Source organism: Crinia signifera, chromosome 5 (genome assembly GCF_055691185.1).
Source record: "Crinia signifera chromosome 5, ASM5569118v1, whole genome shotgun sequence".
Classification (NCBI taxonomy): Eukaryota; Metazoa; Chordata; class Amphibia; order Anura; family Myobatrachidae; genus Crinia; species Crinia signifera.
Genome location: NC_139221.1, coordinates 153996562 through 154013968, shown reverse-complemented (window position 1 = coordinate 154013968; position 17407 = coordinate 153996562). Strand labels below are relative to the sequence as shown.

The window sequence follows — 17407 nt, the reverse complement described above, 5'->3', positions numbered from 1 at the left end:
CCCGATCATAGTCTCAGCAGAGCTCTGGGCCTCGCGATTAAGGAACCAACATATAGTGTTCTGGTGTGACAACCTAGGGGTAGTGCACGCCATCAATAATCAGCGAGCGTCATCCCCGGAGGCATTACGCCTCCTAAGGCATTTGGTGTTACTCGGCTTGCGGCACAACATTCACTTTAGAGCCAGGCATGTCCCGGGGGTGGATAACAATATAGCGGACGCTCTATCCAGATTTCAGTTTGGTAGGTTTAGGGAATTGGCCCCGAAAGCTTCACCACTGGGGCTTAAGTGTCCCCCTTCTGTGTGGCAGATCATAGAGCCGGCATGACGGACCTGGCTTTATTGTCATTGGCCCCTTCCACCCGCAGAGCATATGGGGCTGCTTGGCAGGATTGGTCGACATTTCAGGGCTCCCCCGAAGCCAGGGGTAAGTCGGTCAACGACCGGTTACTCGCTTTCGTTTGGGGTCACCATAGGCGAGGCAGGTCAAAGTCGGCCAATGCGGCGGCTTTGGCAGGCATCGCCTTTCATTCGCGCTTACGCGGAGAACCAGACCCCACGAGGTCCTTTGTCCTATCGAAAGCCATGAAGGGTTGGGCGAAAGTGCGTCCGGTGCCCCCGGATTCACGCAAACCCATAGACGAGAACTTACTGGGGGAATTGATAGGATGTTTAGCCTCAGTAGCAGAAAATGAGTTTGAGGCGTCTTTATTTAAGGTTGCATTCGCATTTGCTTTTTATGGCGCATTCCGCATCAGTGAGCTGGTGGCAGCTAGCAAGCAAGCCCTCACTGGACTCCTCGGGGAAGACGTAATCTCTCGAGGAGGACAGGTATTATGCAAACTCAGGAGGTCCAAAACGGACCAATTGGGCAGGGGCCAATGGGTTACCCTGAAAGCGCAGGCTAACGCTGCTACGTGTCCGGTTTCCTTATATCAGGAATATAGCTCCCGCAGACCGGGGGCTGCCTTGCAGTTCCTAGCACATGCGGATGGTCTACCGCTGACCCGATTCCAGTTTTCGGCTGTGTTTCGGCGATGTTTGGCTGCGTTAGGTCTGCGGGAGCAAGATTTCGGAACACATTCCTTCCGAATTGGGGCAGCCACTTGCGCAGCGGCGGCAGGGCTTCCACCTTCCGTTATTCAAGCGGTTGGCAGGTGGAAGTCTTCCGCTTATAGGAAATACGTAAGGCTAGATAAGTTAGATAAGTAGTAGAAGTAAGCGCCTGTTGCGCCGGCCCAAAAACGATTGTTTACAATCGGTTCTGGAAGGCTAGCGTTCCGGAATCGACGGTGTGAAGGGAATTTTTTAATTTTTCCTCCTTCGATGGACTAATTCAATTGGCATCCCCCCCAAGTTCACAGGAGGTTTTTTAAGTTTTTCCCCTTCACTTGGGTCGTAGAAAATGTATTTTGTTGTGTCTACAGTATATCATGATGTTAACCTCTAGGTTTCTTCTTTTTCAGCCCCTCTCCCCTCCGAATTGACTCTGGGGAGGGTTTGGTTCATAGGACACTCATTTATATTTTGGGCAGCTAGGCACCCTTTAGCCTCCGGGGCTCCCGTCATAGCAAAAGCTTCAGAAACACGGTGGTTAGGGGTTCGGGGCATGCAGTGGGACGGTCTTTGGGACCTTGTGTCTGCCAAAGCCCGTAGGTGGGGCCGTCCCGACGTGCTGGTTATCCACTTAGGTGGCAATGACTTGGTTAGAAGTACAGGCATCGACCTGACGGTTAAGATCAAGAAAGATTTGTCGCGGCTGTTAGAACTCTGGCCGGGTTTGAGACTGGTTTGGTCTGACGTCATTCCACGTGTTAACTGGCGTGGGTGCCGGAATGTAGCGGCAATCGAAAGGGCCAGGCGGAAGTTGAACCACGCGGTCGCCAGGCACATTGTTGCATTGGGTGGCACCGCGGTTAGGCACCCCTCCATAGTAACCGGGTCCCCCGGTTTGTACAGGCCTGACGGGGTCCATCTGTCGGACACCGGTATGGCAGTTTTCCTACAGAATATTTTTGCTAGTTTAGGGTAGTTTAGCGTAGGGTTGCTATTTGTCGGATGGCGGGTCCGGGTTCCAAGAGGCGACCCTTTGGGCCGTGGGAGCCCGGGCTGTGGCGAGAAGGCGCTCTCGACCAGCAGTCAGGTGGGGTGTCAGGTGGTCACTGTGCGGTATTGCCCCCCCTTTGCCAAGAAGGCGGGCGAGTCCCCATGCTCCGGCTGGGGGCGTCGGACACTTCCTGGAAGGTCCGCGTCATGCAATAGAAGGGGGCGGTATGTCCGTCACAGCGCGGGCTGTACCCCACGTGAAGGGGTGTTGCTAGATTGGGACGCTACGGTCGTTACCATGGCAACACCCGGAACTGGGGCTGGTCTCAAGTGCTTTCTTTGCCATCCCTTATACAAATAGGGGTCATACCATTTAAATAAATATTCATGACCTTTAACCTCACGCAGTTGGTGTCCGTGTCTTATTTCAGTTAAGGTTTGTCCAGTTATTTCTAGGCTTAAGAGTTAAGTTAAGGTATAGATAAACAACAACAACATAATTCCCTAGGAGCCTTAGATAGAGCGAGGGCCGCATAGGTCAGAGGGAATTTAAGATACTGGGAATTTGTGGTCCATAAGCAGTGTAACATCAACAGCAGTGCATAGCCGTGGGTAATAGCAGAGAGCAGTAGGTGGAACCACCAATCAGGGCACAGGGGGGCGTCAGCTCAGAGAGGGGTATATCTGGGATTGCAGCCAGGAAGTGAGGCCTCTTTGAGTCTGGATTCCCACCCTCCCTACCCTTTTCTTTTTTCCACGTGCTATCTGGCCTGACGCCATTTCACCAAATTCGGCTAGCATGCCATAGTTTTAGTTTAACCAATCGGCGAGAAGGCGCTCTCGACCAGCAGTCAGGTGGGGTGTCAGGTGGTCACTGTGCGGTATTGCCCCCCCTTTGCCAAGAAGGCGGGCGAGTCCCCATGCTCCGGCTGGGGGCGTCGGACACTTCCTGGAAGGTCCGCGTCATGCAATAGAAGGGGGCGGTATGTCCGTCACAGCGCGGGCTGTACCCCACGTGAAGGGGTGTTGCTAGATTGGGACGCTACGGTCGTTACCATGGCAACACCCGGAACTGGGGCTGGTCTCAAGTGCTTTCTTTGCCATCCCTTATACAAATAGGGGTCATACCATTTAAATAAATATTCATGACCTTTAACCTTACGCAGTTGGTGTCCGTGTCTTATTTCAGTTAAGGTTTGTCCAGTTATTTCTAGGCTTAAGAGTTAAGTTAAGGTATAGATAAACAACAACAACATAATTCCCTAGGAGCCTTAGTAAAGTGCTGCTGTGGAACTACATAGCCCAGCAAGGTCAGGCAAAAAAAATTGCCTGCACCTACTTTCAAATTGGTCATAATGCTGGGCCTTGTAGTTCCACAACTGCTGATATTGATCAACACTTTAACATTCTTTCTAGCAGCTTAACATGTATGTGGCCCAAAAAAAAAAATTAGTGTACTGGTGGTTTAGCTGCCATGCCTACATACCACAGATTTTCCACCAGTTGTAATGTGACAAATAGTTTAATAATAATCTAACAAAAAATTCAGGTGAAAAACATATGTCAAATAATGTGGGGACTAAATAATGTAGTCCTTAACCAAAGGAAGTATTGTCCAGTAATGTCATTTCAATGCATATTTGGCATAAATGTTTATCAATTGCAAGGTAGATAATGGCTGGCCATCTTTCCTTTCACAGATTGTCCGTCCCAAAGTGCTCACGCATCACAGAAAAGAAGGCCCGTTGGAGCAGAATCTGTGGAAGCAGGTAGATGAACAAAAAACAGGCCATTACACATACAGTACACACACCCATATCACATCAACAATATCTCACACTACATTCATCTCCTGCTGCTACATTGCAATGCTTATTATTAATGTCAATGTTACATGCAGTATCGGGGTACATGTGTAAGTACATAATACCACTAGGTATGTGCGTTCAGCATCTCAAGCCCTTTCAAAAACAGTACTGAAGAGAGACTGGCATATATATGCATCAGTACTTACCTCTTCATCTGTATCCACAGGTACTGTACAACTAGGAACACAACCAACAGAACCCTCTGCTATGATGTTGGACGAAATGGACATCATTCTAGAACCCGTGGAGACCTTTGCGTCTGAGGAGGAAATACAGACGTCATCACAGAGAGATCTTCCCCCAAGTGGTGTGACTCCCAACCCACCCCCACCCACAAACACACCCCATACAGCAGCTTCTGCTGCACAAGTAGCTAACTCCTTGGTAAATTTCAAGGAGAAACAAATTGAATTTATGGCCTCCCAAAGCCTGCAAATAGGGAACATCCAGGGGTACATGCATCACACTTTTCTTCAATTAAGAAAAATTTCAAGGAGTGTACGGGTTGGTGTAGGTACTCATATGTGCATGGCTAATAGCATTGACACCCGTTTTGCAGATCTTACTTCCAGAGGCGTAACTAATATTGTGGCGCCCCCCCCCGCCAAAAAATTACCTTACCCCTCCGCATGCCGCCGCCGCCGGCCCCGCATTCAGTCCGGCACCGCAGATAGCCTCCGGGCTCCGTCTCCTGCAGTAATGAAAAATGACACGACAAAATGGCTGCCCCCGTACAGCAGACAGTTTTTTTAGGGATGTTAGAGGAGGCGGCGGCCTCCTCTAGCATCCTTAAAAAGTGTCTGCTATTAGGGGGCAGCCATTTTGTCGTTGCATTTTTCATTACTGCAGGAGACGGTGCCCGGAGGCTATCTGCGGTGCCGGACTGAATGTGCGGTGGCGGCGGCATGCGGAGGGGTAAGGGGGGGTCTGACCAGAGTGCCAGGGCACCGGGGGCGCCCCGCTGGTGCTTGCTCCCCCAAGCAACCGCGGTGGCTGCCTTACGGTAGCTACGCCTCTGCTTACTTCTGCTGTAAGGGAACAGAATAGCCATATTGGCAGCCTTGCACAAAGTATAGCTGCACTTAGCCAATCGTGTACAGCGCAGACCAATGCCTTAATAGGTATGCAGCAGATGGAAGGCAATGTCATAGGTGCAGCAGCATCTACACTGAGTAGTGTATCTAGTACCCCAGTAAGTGGCTCCCCCACTTCCCCACCCCGTCGGAGTATTAGGACCCGGGGTGGCCTGGGTGCAGCTTCAAGAATTGGTTTAGGGTGGCCTGATGGTGGAAGAAAATAATTTATATTTTTTATACATTTTCAATTTTCATCTAATATGCAATACATCTTGTTACATCCCCCGACAGTTCGAATGTTTGAGTGACAAAAATACAGTTTGTTTATGACATACTATACTGCAGTAAAAATGTCTAAACGCATACCACTTTGTCTATGTATTATTTTTAAGGCAATTGTTGTGTGAAATATGACATAGTGTAATGGTATAACAATGGGATTGCTGAAAAGTAGTGTTGGGTAACTTCTGGCCCGTCAAAGGTTGTGGAACTACATATTCCAGCAAGCTCTGGCACTCATTGTTTGGACTGTAATGGTTATAGTGTGTCAGGGCATGCTGGCACGTGTAGTTCCACAACACCAGGTGAGCCATGTTTTAGAGCAGGCATGTCCAACGTTGGCCCTCCAGATGTTTTGAAACTACACATCCCGGCATGCTTTGCAATTGTGTTAGCATTCTCTAATAGCAAAACTGTTGCAAAGCATGCTGGGATGTGTAGTTTCAAAACATCTGGAGGGCCAACGTTGGACATGCCTGTTTTAGAGCAAAATTAATTCATACATGTTACAAATGTATTTACAAGGTTGATTACAGCAAGGGATAGGTCAGCACTACCAGCTGCATCAGTTGGGCTCTGTGTATTAGGCAGAGGGCAGTATTCAATGAGCATTTTGGCTATGTGCAGCGAATCCTGTTTAGGATTCGCTGCACATACGCCACTGCTCGCTGCGTTCCGGAGCCTCGACGGCTCCAGTATTCAACGAGTCAGGGGCTCGCTGCCCCTGACTGGCAAATTTTAACTCCTGCGGCGATGCCGCAGGGAGCCCGAGGACGGCGGCAGGCAGGGAGATGGAAGTCTCCCTGCCTGCCCTAGAACGTTTGTGGGGGGGAGGTGGGCTCCCCGAGTGCCAGGCAGCACAGGCTGCCCCCTGGGGGTGCCAGCAGGGGACCGGGTATATTCACTACACCCGATCATGCATGTGTTTTTATTAAATATATATTCATGTGCTTACAGCACATGAATAAAAATAGCATTCCCCTCCTCAGAATAAAATTCCTGATTTTTTTACACCAAATGTAAAAAACAAGACACTTTATTTTAAAAGTTCACATTCCACTTCACCATAAAAAGATAGCGATTGCTACTCGGTGAATCATGGCGAAAAAAACCTTGATATGTATTCACCATCTGGTCATTGAATAGGGTGATTCACCATTTTAGTCACAAATTCGCCTTACAGCACAAAATCGCCATAAAAACATGGCGAATCAGCCTCATTGAATACTGCCCAGAATGTGGGTGGAAACAGATGGTATTGCTAAATAATTTGTTTATGATTACACTTACAGCAAAGGTACATGTTGGAATACAGGGCACATGTGCTTACCAGAAAAGTAATGCCTGATGATTTGTGTACGCACCAAATTCCCTCTCTGCATACCCCTCACTACCCAAGGTGTGGTAGGTTGGGCTTCCTGCATGACTGCTGCATGTTCCTCCTCCACATAGGCAGGTTGGGACAGGGCTATGTTGTGTAACATGCAGCAAGCCTGGACGATCATTACTACTTTTGCTGGGTGGTAAAGCAGCGTACCCGATGACCGGTCCAAACACCGGAATCTACTTTTCAATACGCCAAATGTACGCTCCACCACATTGCGGGTTGCAATATGGGATTCATTATACCGGTGCTGTGCAGGGCCCTCTGGGGAGCACAAAGGTGTCATGAGCCAGGAAACACACCCATATCCTGAGTCACCTAAAACACAGATAGGAAGTGATTGCCTTATATGGTAAGGTATGTGCATTGTGCAAACAGGAGACACTGGGACAAGAGCAATATGCTTGTGAAACTGGAAACACACACATTTGAGCAGGTACAAATAAGGACAGAGAGGGTAATATGTAAAAATGTACTTACCAAGTAGCCAGCCCTCTGGCATTTGTTGTTGGTTGAATCGGTTGCAGAGGGCTGAGTGCCTCAGAATATAGGCGTCATGGCAACTTTCAGGGAAGCCTGCTACAACACTTAGGATTTTGAGATGAGCATGACATACCACCTGAACGTTCAAAGAGTGCCACCCACGCCGATTGACATAGACGTATCCCTGCACGTGTGGTGCCCTAATCCCAATGTGTGTGCAGTCTATAGCTCCCAGCACGTGAGGGAATGCTGAGAGTCTATAGAAAGCCACCTTGTGGTCCTGCCACTCCAACTCAGAACGTGGGAATCTGATGTATGTCCGCCACAACTTCTTTAAAGCAAGTAACACTTGAGTAAAATGCTTAGAGAAAGTGAGCTGTGATACCCCCAAGGACCATGAGGTCACAGACTGAGTGGAGCCTGTGGCCAAATAGAGGGTACACATTAATTTCTGTTGCCCAGACACTGCATAGTCGCCACCCCCGAAAGGGTCCAAATCATCTCTCACCTGCTCATATAAGTCCAACAGGTTATTGCGGTTCAGCCTAAACATCCCCACAACCTGTTGATCTGAGAGGGAGTCCAGGTACAGCCGAGCATGATACATACGTGGGGTACGCAGTAGTCGGGGGGCTACCTGAATCCGCATGAGTTATCGCACATAATATGCAATATCCGTCCCTTAGCGCATCCTATTAAATATGCGATTTCAAGGAAAAATGCGATGTCGCCATTTTTTTTACTAATATTCGCCAAAAAACACACATCTCATCCCATAGAATGTCACCCATAATCTCTTCCAAGTCTAAGGGGACAATTAATGACTTTGGGTGAGATTTAATAGGATGAGAGATTCAGAAAGTGAGAGATTTGGTAAGAAATCTCCAGTTTTTTTAAAGCGGCAATCATTTACACTGCAAAACCAGTTTGATTTTGCTGTATAAATGATTGCCGCTTTAAAAGAACTGCAGATTTCTCACCAAATCTCTCACTTTCTGAATCTCTCATCCTAATAATTCTCACCCTATGGGTGACATTCTATGGGATGAGATTTGCTTTTTTGGCGTTAATTAGTAAACAAAATGGCGATATCGAATTTTTCCGTCAAATCGCCTATTTAACAGGATGCGCTAAGGGACTGAAATCGCATATTATGTGCGTTAAGGCATGCGGACCAAAAGTGCGAGATTGAATCGCATTTATATCGCATCCAGTTGTTTTCGTACAGAAAAGAATACAAATCGCTTATTTAATGCAATGCGTTTTCGCAAATCGCACTTTTTAGGTGTCTAATAATCGCACTTATTTCAGACCAGGTTCTGTTTGGCGATTTGGCCCAGAACTCATTTTGGTCAAGTGCACACATGGTTAATTTCAGCACAGGTGCCCTCATTTTCACTCACAAACACCCCTACATAAACCCCAACATCATTAAGGACACCTGTGAGGGTTTGAGACATGGAGATTTTGCAGAGTGGTTTGGAGTTGCTTATCTGTGATGTGGCCCATTTGGAGGAGCTGCGCAGGAGGAAGGAAGCTGCGCGCCAGATCCAGGTAGCCCCCCGACTACTGCGTACCCCACGTATGTATCGTGCTCGGCTGTACCTGGACTCCCTCTCGGATCAACAGGTTGTGGGGATGTTTAGGCTGAACCGCATTAACCTGTTGGACTTATATGAGCAGGTGAGAGATGATTTGGCCCCTTTTGGGGGAGGCAACTATGCAGTGTCTGGCCTGCACAGTCTGGCCTGCACAAATTAATGTGTGCCCTCTACTATTTGGCCACAGGCTCCACTCAGTCTGTGACCTCATGAGCCTTGGGGGTATCACAGGCCACTTTCTCTAAGCATTTTACTCAAGTGTTACTTGCTTTAAAGAAGTTGTGGCGCACATACATCAGATTCCCCAGTTCTGAGCTGGAGTGGCAGGACCACAAGTTGGCTTTCTATAGACTCTCAGCATTCCCTCACGTGCTGGGAGCTATAGACTGCACACACATTGGGATTAGGGCACCGCACGTGCAGGGCCACGTCTACGTCAATAGGCGTGGGCGGCACTCCCTGAACGTGCAGGTTGTATCCAATGCTTACTTGAAAATCCTGAGTGTTGTCGCAGGCTTTCCTGGGAACTGCCATGACGCCTATATTCTGAGACACTCAGCCCTCTGGAACAGATTTACCGACCACCAAATGCCAGAGGGCTGGCTACTAGGTAAGTACCTTTTTCATATTACCCTGTCTGTCCTTATTTGTATCTGCTCTAATGTGTGTGTTTCCTGTTTCACAAGCATATTGCTCTTCTAACAGTGTGTCCTGTTTGAAAGAAACACATACCTTACCATATAAGGCAATCACTTCCTATCTGTGTTTTAGGTGACTCAGGATATGGTTGTGTTTCCTGGCTCATGACACCTTTGCGCTCCCCAGAGGGCCCTGCACAGCACCGGTATAATGAAGCCCACATTGCAACCCGCAATGTGGTGGAGCGCAAATTTGGCGGTTTGAAGAGTCGATTCCGGTGTTTGGACAGGACGTCGGGTACGCTGCTTTACCACCCTGCCAAAGTAGTGATGATCATCCAGGCTTGCTGCATGCTGCACAACATAGCCCTGTCCCAACCTGCCTATGTGGAGGAGGAACATGCAGCAGTCGTGCAGGAAGCCCAACCTACCACACCTCGGGTAGTGAGTGGTACGCAGAGGGGGAATCTGGTGCGCACACACATCATCAGCCGTTACTTTTCTGGTAAGCACATGTGCCCTGTACTCCAAAATGTACCTGTGCTGTAAACAAATTTGTGACCAATACCATCTGTTTCCACCCACATTTAGCCTAATACACAGAGCCCAACGGATGCAGCTGGTGGTGCTGACCTATCCCTTGCTGGTATCAAGCTTGTAAGTACATTTGGTACATGTATGAATGAAGTTTGCAGTAAAACATGGCTCACTGGTGTTGTGGAACTACACGTGCCAGCATGCCCTGACACACTATAACCATTACAGTCCAAACCATGAGTGTCAGAGCTTGCTGGAATATGTAGTTCCACAGCAGCACTTTACTTAGCATAACAATTCAAGTGAACATTACAGTTAGAAAGCATTGCCATGTATGTTTAAGTTTGCATGTGGTCACATTTACCAGCTCTGGATCGGTATCCGCCACGTGCATGCCAGGCAGGACCTCAGGGGGTATGATGTGCTTCAACTTCACCTCATACGATGTGTAGCACACAGTGGTGGGGCTTCCTCCGCCAGTCTTGGTGGCCTCCTCCAACTCCATGGCCATTTTACTTTTCAACTGCCTTTTGATGTCGTTGAATCTCTTCTTTACATTTAGGTCCAGGTGCTTGTGCTGACTGACAGCGTTCACCGCCTGGGCGATGTCCTTCCACATAGCCCTTTTGCGCTGTGCAGTGGTCTTGTGGTGAGATTTGCCAAGTAAACGGTCAAACACAGGCATGATAGCCCGGACAAGTGCAGCATTTTCCTCATATGAGAATCGGACCTTTCGGCCACTTTTTGTGCGGCCAGCTTCCACCTCCTCCTCCTCCTCCTCCTCATTTTCTACTCCAGCCATGTACCCCTCCTTCTCCATGCCAGTGTCTTCCTCCTCCTCACCTCCATCTTCCTCCACCTCTGACATGTGGCCCTCCTGCAGCTGCTGTGGGGTATGGTCAAGGTCTTGGCTATAGGATGTGGATGCCAGCGGATCCTCCACCTCCTCCTGCTGGGGCTGGACGCCCAGGGCCTGGTCTGGGGCTGGCCTTGCTGTGGCAATGCTGCCTGCCACACTGCTGGCTCTCCCACTTGGCTGGCTGCTGCCACTGCTCCCTCTGCCACTGCTCCCTCTGCCACTGCTCCCTCTGCCACTGCTCCCTCTGCCACTCTTCACTCTGCCACCAACACCTCTTCCTCTACTCACACTGCCACTGCTCCTCTCCATGCTCCTTACTTCCTATCAAAGAGTGAAATGGCGCCAATGCCCCTTTATATAGGGGGTGTGATGCATAATGGAGGGGACAGAGGTGGGCCAATAGGTTGGGGGGTTCTTAGTCATGCGGAGACAGTTTTGTAATTCGCACTCCGGTTGGTCCAAAACTCGCACATGACCGGCGGAAGAATTCACACTTTTTTGTTACTTAAAATCGCACCACTTCGCCGCAAATCACACCACTTCGCACTTTTCAGCCTCCAAAGCGCATCACATTAAATATGCGAATTATTACAAAAAAATGCGATTTGAAAAAGGGCGAATAGCGGCGATGTGGTGCGCTAAAATAACATGCGCATTTATCACATCCCATAGAATGTCACCCTTTATGTTTACTAAAATAATGTGAAAAAAATGTGTTTTCACACCCTGTTCACATTATTTTAGTTTCACTTAAGTGTATTAAAGGGCTTGTGGAGCAATTTTCAAGAAAAACTGATCCAAAGTCTTTAATTCATATTTTTTTTAGCAACCAGATTGCATTTCACATAATTATAATGGAAAATGTGACAAATTTACTAACAAAAATTTGTGAAAAAAACAGCAATGAGCTCTATGATAATTAACCTATCATGAGGTAGCATGATGACAGGGGACACTGTGATATGCCTACCTCTAAACAGCTTTCTATGGCTGTATGCAGAGAAAACTGTGCTGGGACCTTAGTGTGATCAAACTGATTACTGTTTAAATAAAAAAAATAATAACAAAATAACCAGCTCCCCCCGGCATTACATCAGTGGCTGCCTTTGCATCCCCACATTACATACAACCCCGCCCCCCCCAATTACATACCCACCGTCTCCATCCCCCCCCCCCTAGGGCTGCCGCCGCTGCCAGCACCCCCCAGGCCTGCCATCGCCAGCACCCCCGAACTGGATTGCAGTCCCAATCCACCCCTGATTAATGCCACCCTATCTCACAAATGCCTGGCCCGGGCAGCAGCAGCAGTGGTGGCTGTGCACCAGTGACACAGGCAGAGCAGTAAGGAGGAAGCCAGAGTTCCCACCCGCCTGGTAGCACATGAGGATAGTGTTTGCTTGCAACACGTCCTTAGCAGCAGCCCGGGTCTCTCTTCCTACCCTCCCCTACCCTTCCCCGCATCACACTCATGTATAGGGCATACATGAGTGTGATGCGGGGAAGGGTAGGGGAGGGTAGGAAGAGAGACCCGGGCTGCTGCTAAGGACCTGTTGTAGCAGCTCGATACCCTTTACAGAGAGGACCAGCTTTCCCACATTTGATTTAAGTAGCCTGTCATTGTTTCGGCTTGATTTGTGAGGCGCACTAGGTCACCGTGTGGGTTATTTTCCTTGTAGGCAGTAGCATCGCCTCAATGCTTCTGCCTGTCTGAATATATCTTGCAACAACAGAAATTGAAAGATCTGTACCTGCATTGCATTTCTCCGTGAACATCTGAGTATCTATACCATTTTATGAGGGAAATATCTTGGAGGGGATGAAGCGTTGGTGCAACAATTCCTAATAATGTTGATTATCAGCATCATGATCTTGCTGCTTTAAATGACTGATTGTGTACTGACACCACCATCTGCGAGTACTTAAATCATTATCATGGCAGTTATATTATACAAAGTCATGGGCAGCTATACATATGACTTAATTAATATATCCATTTGGAAGGACAGAAGACTTAAATTTTAAAAGGAAAAAAAACAACAGATGTTTAATATGTAATTACATTTGTGTTTTCTATATGTGCTATCATTAAATGACCTTGTATTTTAACTTTAATTAAATGAAAACAGAAATATGCAGGTGCAAACTTCAAGCACAAAAAAAACTGATAGTTAAAATTATTTTTATGAAGTCCTACAATTAACATGAGTGATGCTAGATCGCTCAGCAAGATCGTCTCAGCACACAGCGATATGTCAGTGCTGTGTGCTGAGCGATCTGTCAGGGCCAGTGTTCTCCGGTGAGAACACTGTCCCTGACCGATTAATATTCAGAGTGCTGGTTATTACCCACTAAGAGATAGCGACGCGCAGCGCCACACATCACTATCTTTATGGCCCCTACACACTCAGCGATGTAAAAGCATTTTCTGAGCAATGTGCAGGGGCGGATTGGCCTACTGGGCCATTTACTGGGCCATTTCCCGGTGGGCCGGGCTAAAAGTCATTAAAAGGGGCTGGCCGCGCGCTCCCCCCCATGGGCAGCACTTTGCCCAACTCCAAAATAGCCGCGGGATAACTGCTGCGCATGCGCGCGCAGCACCTCCCAGGCTCCCACCTCCTGTTCCCAGCAGCAGGTGAGCCGCCCGTCCCCCCCCAGGCATACCGCTGCCATCAGCACCCCCTCCTCCCCCGGGCATACCGCCGCCGCCAGCACCCCCTCCTCCCCCGGGCATACTGCCGCCACCAGCACCCCCCTCCTCCCCCCCCAAGCATGCCGCCGCCGCCAGCGCCCCCTCCCCCCAGGCATATCGCCGCCGCTACCCCCGCCCCCGGCCATACCGCCACCCCACGGGCATACCGCCGCAGCCACCCACCCCCAGCATACCGCCACCCCACCTACCCCCCCCTTCCCCGCTCCCGGGCCGGTGTCAAGTGCCAATCCGCCCCTGGCAATGTAGTTAAATTAAGTAAAATTGCACAAAGGCATGTATATCGCTACTTATATAGGGCCCATTAAGGCAAATTTCACCAAAAATGTGATGGGTCTATAACATCCCCAATTCTAGCACATTATATTAATAGTTAATGCTAAATTCTTCTATGCGCAAATATGACACTTTGGTACATGTGAATTATCCGGGCTGCCGATTTTGTCCTTAAGTTTAGTTAACTTAAGGACACCCGACCGACGCGATGCCCGCGATTTCCCATAGACAGTAATGTTAAAATTACTGGACCCGATTTCCCATGTTAAATGTATGACAGTAATGTTAAATGATGTGCAAAATAAAATGACAATGTGAAATGGGCCAATATGGCCATTTCACATTGGATATGTTTTAAAAAAAAATGTTTCATGGCCCCCCACCACCGTTAACGCCACCCCGCTATTGACGCCAACCCGAATCGTGGCGAGCGCAGCGAGGCCGCGAAGGGCGGCGGTACGCGTCCTCCAACCTTTTCATACCCCTACTATCCACGTCGGCGTGGAGTTGAGAATAGAAAGTGTGACGAGCGCGGGCTTCACAGGTGTCCGCGTCCCCTTGCCACGCTTTGGGCTCGGTGGCTCGCTGCGCTCGCCACACTTTCTATTCTCAACTCCGCGCCGACGTGGATAGTAGGGGTATGAAAAGGTCGGAGGACGCGTACCGCTACGCTCGCCACGCTTCGGGTTGGTGTCAATAGTGGGGTGGAGTTAACGGGGCCATGAAACATTTTTTTTTAAAACATATCCAATGTGAAATGGCCATATTGGCCCATTTCACATTGTCATTTTATTTTGCACATCATTTAACATTACTGTAATAATTTTAACATTACTGTCTATGGGAAATCGCGGGCATCGCGGCGGTCGCGGCCCCTTATAATGGCCGCGACCGCCGCGATGACCGCGATTTTTCGGGCGCGATGAAAAATCGGCAGCCCGGATAACTCGCAAGTACCGACACTTTTTATTGTTTACAAATTGGGTAATGCACTCTAGCATTTTCTATGAATATCAAATGACATCACTATATTAATTTGTTGTTATAAAAAAAGAGCATTGAACAAAACTCTATGAACTGACAAGGGAACAATCCCTACATAGAAAAAAATGACTGGTAATCGGGAGCAGGACAGGGGGCATGGGCCAAAAGTGCATGTACAGTACTGTAGCCAAATAATCACAAGGGTTGTTGAAAGGTAAGGGGAAAAAATGTATAAAATAAGAGGAGAAGACAAATGTATGTGGCATCCTACAATATGATTGTATATACGTGTAAAAAAATTAAGAAACCTTTTATAAATGTACTATTGGATTGTCAGCAAGTGGGATTATTGTGTTAAAGTATCCCCATAGACTTGTCACAGTATACAGATGTCTCGCTGATGGCTGATGGTTGTCAAGTGGGAGATTATAAGAATAATAAAGTTGGCTGGAGTGTGGCTGGCACCAGGACAGCGTTATTACCTGGCAGTTCCCCTCAGAGACAGGTAGTCAGCAGAGCTACGCAGCACGCAGGGCGGATAGTGGTGCTGTGGAAGGCCGGGACACTGACAGCATCCAATAAGCCCAGCACTGCCTTATATGTTTAGTGACACCCAGGATTACCTACACCTTGAGAACAGCCAGTAGAAGGGGACTAAACCCGGCCGGCTTACCTGGCCTGGGGACGTCCTTACAGAATCGTCATTCTGCCATTAAATAAATAAAGAGCACACAGTAACAAGCTAAATCCGGTGAAAACACCAGGGGACGCTCCAAACTAGTGCTAGTTATACTTCAGGAGACTTTCAGAGATAGAGAAAGGCTTGACACATTAAGTAAGAGGAGAGCTCCTATTGGTCCTATCTGAGTGGCAGGCAGTTAAAGGACAGTTGCAGCAGCCATTTTGGTGACACAGAGAGAAATAAATCTGTATCATCACACCTTTAGTGTTACCAGAAGCGTTATTAATAGATTGCTCTGGATGACCACAGAGAGTGCAGCATATCAGAGTATCCGACTAGCCTAATTTGCAGAGAGCCATGGATGCCTGTATAGATGTATAAAATATCTTCTGAAGCCGCGCTGCGTATGGAACTGTGTTAAATACTTACTTATTTCGAGGTCAGTAATCTCTACATCAACAGTATCTGCAGCATGGATATAATGTTATCTCTTCATTTCAAAGGAAAGTTTATTATTACAGGCTGTGCTGTATAAATCTTTAAGGAAGGAAAGAACTGAGATAAACTGTGACTCCCCTGTAGTTGTATCCCGGATTGTTGAAAGGGGACTGTAACGTTGAGGACAGTGGCCACCGGGAGGGACTCTGTGTAAAACAAAAGCGCTTTTGAGTTGTTTAGGAAAGGTAACAAATTATTGCGCAATAATATAATAGTAATTATTTAAAGGAGCAATTATAAGCAAAGTGCAACTGTGTTAAAGTAGATTCAGGAATTCAGTTCTAGATAGCTAACGTGAATTATATGCATGTTCATACTTTTGTCTTTATTATGGTATGTACGGTAAGTTAATATATTGTTAATGTGCTAAGAGGACTGGAACCGGAGCGGAGCCCGGAGGAGTGAATTCATGTTCCAGTAAAAATGAATCGGTTGTGTTCTTGTGAAAGTGCTCATTTGTTTACTCTGTTACCTTATGAAACAGTACCAAATTGTAATTTGAGTGTTGTAATAAATACAGTTCAATTAATCGGTGTTGCTGTATTTCACCTGAGAAGTGAAGATCTCCGGAATCCATACTTACCAACCCGAGGTAAGGTCACATTTGGCGTCACACGAACAGGATCGGACAGAGAGGAAAGGATGTCGGCTGAGGAGCAAGATGAAGCAACGGGAGTGTCATCAAGCGTGCAGACAGAGCCTATGGGCCCAGGGTCAAATCCTATGACCTTTCCGTATTATTTCGGAGCACCATGGCTGCCTATGTATTCCGGTGAGGAGAAAGACCGGGATGGAAGCATGTTTAGAGCCTTTAGAAAAAGGATTAGGTCTACATTTACACTATATCAACCAGGAAGTCAACAACAAGTCAAAATTCTGTTGGGCCAACTGAAAGGGGCGGCAGAGAGAGAAGTGTCAGCTTGGCTAGCAAAACAGAAACAAACAGCAGAACAAATCTTCCGAAAGCTGGCAATAACCTTCGACACTAGTTCACTTCATGAACGAAAAAGCCGGTTTTATAATAGAAAACAGAAAACGGGAGAAACCTTAAGAGATTTTGCACTGGGTTTGCAGGAAGCTTGGCGTGATATTCAGGGAGAGGGATATGTAGAAGAAGATGAACAGGACAATGAGGCTTTAATAACGCAGTTCATTGAGGGAGTCAACAATGAAGGGATAAAGATTCAGCTGAAAATGTTGAGGATCCAAAACAGTGTGAAGTCCTTTGAGGAGTTTAAAGGCATAGCCATTAAAGTGTAGGAAAGGTGAAACCAAAGGAAATAGATTTTCCTGAGTTACCAGGGTTTCAGGAAGGAGCATGTGGAGAGGGTAGTACGCTGGTGATGGATGAAGTGAGAAGAAGGCCAGCATTACCCCAAAGTGTTCAAACCCCAACCACCGACTTGGCATATACTCTAAAAGGACAGGTAGAAGACCTAACTTTAGGCATGAATGAGATTAAGCGGGAACTTCAGAAATTAACCTGAAT

General features: G+C 47.7%; 1 protein-coding gene across 1 annotated transcript; it reads left to right on the top strand.

The window, feature by feature from the left end:
* Window positions 1-324: 324 nt before the first annotated feature.
* Window positions 325-1212, top strand: LOC146005744 (integrase/recombinase xerD homolog). The gene has a single exon (XM_083145172.1). It carries the CDS (start codon window positions 325-327, stop codon window positions 1210-1212), a length of 888 nt encoding a protein of 295 aa, XP_083001298.1.
* Window positions 1213-17407: the final 16195 nt, after the last annotated feature.

Coding starts and splice junctions, on each gene's coding strand:
- LOC146005744 (XM_083145172.1), top strand. CDS start 325: ATGACGGACCTGGCTTTATTGTCATTGGCCCCTTCCACCCGCAGAGCA.